This window comes from Oculina patagonica, chromosome 10 (genome assembly GCF_052425735.1).
Source record: "Oculina patagonica isolate OP01 chromosome 10, crgOcupat, whole genome shotgun sequence".
Lineage (NCBI taxonomy): Eukaryota > Metazoa > Cnidaria > Anthozoa > Scleractinia > Oculinidae > Oculina > Oculina patagonica.
Window position 1 is genome coordinate 11,141,357 of NC_135767.1, and position 6,148 is coordinate 11,147,504.

Here is a 6,148-nt window from a genome sequence, read left to right on the forward strand (position 1 = left end):
CGGACACGGTAAAAAAGAAATAAGGAAAAATATTAATTATTATTTATTAAAAAAATAAAACGAATATAAAATTCTCAGCCTTAAAGTTTTACAATGGCCAGAATTCAGAGTTCAAAAAAGTGCAAAATAATTAACGGGGGAGCTCCGCTTTTAGGCTTGCCTAAATCTATATATTATAATTTTTTTCGCAGTTATTACTAACAAGTTGTACGTAGCGAACAATTGTTATCTTGGTTACAGTCAAATTGTGCAGGGCTAGTAATTTTTTCGGAGCGATCTAAAACTAAAAAAAAAGTTTGAAGCATCAAATCGACATTCAAATCATTACAGTTTGAAGGATATATGTTACATGAGCCTTGATTAAGAGCCACAACCAGTCTTCTATAGCTTAGCACATGGGGTAGCAGAGCGTTCGAAGCTAAGTACTAATCGGAAAGTCCAGTTTAATCGGTTTTCCTGACTTTTAAAACTTTTTGGTCTTTCACAATGATTCTCTTCAGTGACATGCTTTTTTCGTTGTTGGTCTGCCTGAAGAAATCTTCAACAGCTGCGTACGTTAAGATAGGAATGTCTTGTAATGAGGTCGTCCAGGCGGGGATTCCCTCACCATCGAGCTAGTAAATTTTGCGTAACCTTATCGAGCTCCCTTTGGACCTGTTTTCTTCTCTGTTCGGAAATTCTCCCGTCTGAATCCACCAGCAACTTCCTGTCCCAGCCATATTTGATGTATACCTGAATTTTTTGTGGTCACAAATAAGTATAACCTTGTTAAATTCAAGTGTACCTAATGCCTAATTAGTGATCGAATTTACAACAGTGAACCAAAGTCGCAAATCGATCTGAAAATGTACTTGCTTTTTAGCTCTTTCAAGGTCAGGCTGCATGCTCACATTTCGACAAGCCCTACACTTCAACGACCTTAATGCTTCAGTCTTAGTTAGAAGGTCGATGTCTTTTGCTGATGTAGCCCCGTAAAGTCCGTTTTCATCTGGCGCTACGGCTACGCGCCGACCTTTTTGACCCGGGACCATGTTTGTTGACATAACATTGACCTGATTTGGTCGATTTTCCCAGAGTTCCGCGCGTAGCGCCATCTTTTTCCGTACGGTGGATTGTAACGGACTTTTAACAATCAAGCACGAAGTGCTAGGCGCGCGAGTAGAAAAATGTGTTTACATGGACAGTATTAGGTGCTGTAAAATCTTGCTGTCTCAATGGCCTAAAAAGATTATTGCTGTTTACGATAGATGGAAGGTAAGAGCATTTATCTGTGGCATCCAATGGTTTCTGCAGTTATAGTTGTGTGTTCTACAAGAACTCGAAAATTGGCAAAATCTTGCTCATTCGAAAATGTAAAAAGTAGGTGTCAAAACCTGGACGGTGTAGACTTACCTGTGCTTATTTCGCACATTTCTGGGTTTTTACAAGTAGTTCTAGGTCTGTTTATGCCACACAGAAAAACAAAATTCCTTTCGTTTAATTTTGCAGTTTATAGTGGTTTTCAAATTTGGGGCAAATTCACCGGTAAATCTAGGCCCTGATGGGGTGATAAATAGTGGACTTCGTATCTCCTATACGAAAACGATTGTGGAGCCAAGTTTAGTATGTTTATTCATAAGTCCACCTTACCTATCCATGGTGTTAGTGTGAAGCAAATCGGCCGACGGCCCCCATCTTTCGGCTTTTAGAAAATTGTCTGGTTTTCTTAGGCAATGACTGTTAAATACAAGTGCTAAAATAAAGCTTGTTGCTAAAAACAGTAGTCACTGGCTATGAAGATTTTTTGTTGACTTTTTGACATGACGAGTATAGTAAAAAGAAAACTTTATGAAAAAGGTTGACCATCATTTCTGCCTATTTTTAATTAAGTGTCAGATTCGCACCTTCCCGTTTTCATTTATTAAATAAAATCCATTTTATTTATTTGTATATGTAAAGTGTATATGACAGATTAGCCTGCGAACCACGCTTCACCCTTTATCCCTTGGGGGAGCCTGTGACCCACCGGGAAGTGAAATTTAATCTTTTGAACGGCTAAAACACATTTTATCGGTTCGTTGTTTTCAGTGTTTCTTTTTTGCCATTTTTACATTAGGATCTCACGCAGATTGAAACAATCAAACAAAAAATATATCTGTCATACATGCTTAAATGCTTAACTTTATACCTCGCTTGTTGGTTGAGGCCTTAGATATCTTAGATTCCCGATAGCGCGAAAGGACAGATGATCCCTTTTTTATTGACTTTTATTCCATATAACTTCACATATATGCTTTTTTCTTTGAAGCTTCTTGTTCCACAATGATGATTTATCTGCCACCTCAGGATACATTAAAGGTTCTTTAAGTTAATTTTCATTTTTTACGAAAAAAAAATCATTTACATTAGTTTTCTTTTTTCGTTCCTCTTTTTAATATGTTTTTTGTCCATGTAACATATTTACAATACCATGACTGGTTCAAGGACATTCAAGGACATTCCTTCAGCTTCATATATTCGAAGTTGAGCTTCCTTGGCAAAGATAGCGCTGCTTTTAAAAACTACTTACACTTTGTTACAAAAACAGAACAGAACAGTCTTTTAAACTCCTTATTAATGTCTTTCTTAAAGAAGGCGTAAGCTACAGGGTTTACGGTGGAGTTTAAAACAACAATAGGCACTTTATATCGGGTATCATTACAAGATTTGTGACCAAAATAAAGCACAAAGGTACAGCGTAAAGCAACTGCGTAACAAACAAGAAATAGGGATACAACTACAGCCATCATTTTAACTGCAGACTTTTCCTGAGTTTTACACAAAATGTGATGATTAAACCGTAACTGTTTGGCTAATGCGCGGGCAGATCGGTCGTGCTTGCAAACGACACTTAACATGGATGCGAAACAGAAGATTAAAATGGCACACGACAATAACTCGAAAACTGTATAAAACCAGCCGGCAATATTATTGATAAGATTCATCTTTGAACTGTACCTGAGTGATCTTACAAGAACAGTGAAAATAACTAAAATTGTCCAAGAAAAGGAAATCATTTGAATGACACGGCGGCGCTTCATGAAAGTCAAGTACTTTAAAGGCTTCACAACGGCCATGTAGCGATCCAGTACTAAACAGCACAAGTTCACCGCTGATGCGTACAAAACCAGCTCCCTTACGGACGCTATCACTTTGTAAACCAAGCCTTGGGAATCGCACGCACTCGCTATATCGCAGAAGAACAGCGGCGGCACTACACTCATCCCAACACAGAAATCAGCCACAGCTAATGAAACGATGAAGGCGTTAGTCTTCGTTCGAAGTTTTCGTTTTCTGCAGACAATAAAGATAACAAATCCATTTCCAGTCATCGTTAGGATGGAAAGAAACCAGCCGAGAATCCAGAACCAAGTTTCCATATTCGAGCTACATCCGAAACGGGTATTTCTATTAGCTAAAAAGAGTTATGGTGTTCATAACACAGTTGTTTTACAAACAATATGGACTCAACTAGTTGTAATGCATTGTTGATTAATTTTTATAACGAACTTAACTTGTTTAAATATGTAGTAGGTCCTGCCAATATGCAAAGAAGCGATGTCGGTCAATGTCATCTGCTTGGCAGGTCAAATTCGCTTGTCTCTAAGCAAATTTTCTCAAATTGTCTCTAACCATTTTTTTCCTGTTATAAGTTCAAATAAAAATGGTAAAATATATATATTCTACAGCTAAAAACATTTGAGACCAAATGAATGTTTTTGTGTTGACGTTTTTGACATGACGAGTATGAATCATATTGGTTTTTTTTTCTTTTAACAAATAAAACATTGACGACGCAAACATTAATCAACGTTAACTCAACATACGGGACTCCAGGCCACGTGCACGTCAGATAGCTTGCTGTCGAGATTTTTTATTTGGGTTGCATACGCATTGTCCGTTCATATCAGCAAAAACAGCAATCATTGTAAACGATCTTTCTAGTCGCAGATGTTTTTCGTTAAATATCTTTAAAGTGCATATGAAGAACAAAAAATTATAACTGCTGCTTATTTTAAAGGATTTTCATTTCTTTCAGTTTTCCTGTGTTAAATGTCCTTTTCGTTTTAAATATATTCACGTTTATGTATGCAAATGAGGAAAGTGATGACGTCATTGATTGTTCCACAAAAAGATTAAGCACTAAATCAAGAGATATTAAAGCACCAGAAATGCACGTCACATGAGACACAAGATCTACCCCCTGTGCCGTTGTACAGTTTTGGTTTGTGGCAGAAAGAATCTGGAGCAAGTGTGTTGCCATGGTTACATCATAATATGAGCCATCCTGTGCCTAATGTGATGTAACCAAGCGGCTGACGAAGACGTTGTTAGATGTCACTTACATAAGTAAAGATCGTTATAAAACGAAAGGCGTCAATGGGGCGATCAGATGGCTAAAAAAATCCATTACAAAAAACACGATAAAATATAGCTCTATCGATCTTTTGAAATATCTATTCTTGATAAGCATCAAGATGAAAATATAATCTCTCTCTACAGTGTTGCTGGAATAAGGAAACCTGGTTCTGGATTCTTGGCTGGTTTCTTTCTATCCCGGAGATCACTGGAAATGCATTTGTCATCTTCATTGTTTTAGAACAAAACAGCCTTACAGATCTATAATACATTTGCTTCCTATCTTCTTTCAAGACATCGTTCTTTTATTCTTTTCCTGAATATAGCCGATATGGATAATTACTTTATATCATTATCGATAGAATTCCAATTAGAGGAGCTATAAAACCAAATATAAAACTTACCATAATAAATTCTTGCAAAAGAAAGATAGTAAGACTGTTTCGCTGCATGCAACGCGCAGAACTGGGGGAAATCCTGAGCGTTTTTTACCGCGATCTATCAGTAACTCTTGACTCCATACCAACCATTCAGGGTAGGAGAAATCACTTTCCGTAGTGGTTTGATTACATTTCTAGAGACTTTGTTGTGTTTATTCAATTGCTTATGGATGTATCTTGCTTGTTTTGTTAAGGATGGCAGACTGCATTTTAAATTCATGTTAGCATTTCTGGCACTTGAAAATACGAATTTCAAATTTGAGAGCATCTATGATATATAGTTACCAAAACCTTATATCCAAAGCTCCTTAGCTATCAACCATATTATCCTCAATTAAAACCATATTAAATTATGATCCTACAAGTAGGATCCTTTGAATGCTGAAAAGTACAGATTTTCTTGGTATGGATGAAAAACAAGATAAAAAGAGAAACTTGCCACTTGGCAAACAAGGTGGACATGGACTGGGCTGACCTGATACATGTGCTGTTGTAACAAATCGTTCTTCCCTTGCATCATCACCCATGGTATATATACTAGTTATGCAACGCTTTCGAGTGGTATACTATGGAATATCCCACGAGTCACTTGTATTTTCTCGGTATACACACGAGCCTTTAGGCGAGTGTGTATGCCAAGAAAATACAAGTGACAAGTGGGATATTCCATAGTATACCACGAGAAAGTGTTGTGTAACTATTTTATACCATGCCATAGAAAATACGCTTACTAAATTTCGTCGAGAATACAGTCGAAGCGCACTATGGGAAGGTTGGGTTGAATACCGTCGAATATACGACGGCTTTCCTGTATTCTGATTGGCTGTATTTTCTATGGCATGGTATAAATATCAATAAACCTTTTTCACCAAATTTTACTATATTTTGCTGTCCAATAAATATGGGGGAATGTTCACATGGTAAAGCACTATGCAATATAGTGAATTTTCAATTCAACAAATGGGGCTATCATTTTTAGTGCAGTGTTTGTACACTACACTAATGGAGTTAGTTTAGTGGGGAAGCGAATTCCGCTACGCCAGACGTAAACAGTTAATTGCGCGGTCAAGTGGAACAAGCACGTATACATACATATGCAAATTAGACTGTAACTGGCTTGTTATTGTCCACGAATGTTCTAAAGCAATGGGTTAAAAAATTCGCGTCAAGGCTCGAACGCGCTCTGGGCAATTAATTGAGGGAAAAAAGGTACTCGCAACATAAGATAAATGTACTTCACCAAAATAAACTGATAAAAAAACTTACAGCCAGTGTACAACTCCGTGAGATGGTAACAGATTCACGCGAGTAATAACGCAAACAAAATACTT

The 6,148-nt window shown here is 37.2% G+C and overlaps 1 protein-coding gene across 1 annotated transcript; it reads right to left on the minus strand.

Annotated features, from left to right (window-relative positions):
- Window positions 1-2,480: 2,480 nt before the first annotated feature.
- Window positions 2,481-3,417, minus strand: LOC144629346 (octopamine receptor beta-2R-like). Its single transcript, XM_078487583.1, has one exon. The coding sequence runs from the start codon at window positions 3,396-3,398 to the stop codon at window positions 2,541-2,543; it is 858 nt and encodes a 285-aa protein (XP_078343709.1). The 5' UTR covers window positions 3,399-3,417; the 3' UTR covers window positions 2,481-2,540.
- Between the last annotated feature and the right edge of the window lie 2,731 nt (window positions 3,418-6,148).

Bases quoted from the DNA above. Each gene is read 5' to 3' on its own strand.
- LOC144629346 (XM_078487583.1), bottom strand. From the start codon at position 3,398: ATGGAAACTTGGTTCTGGATTCTCGGCTGGTTTCTTTCCATCCTAACG.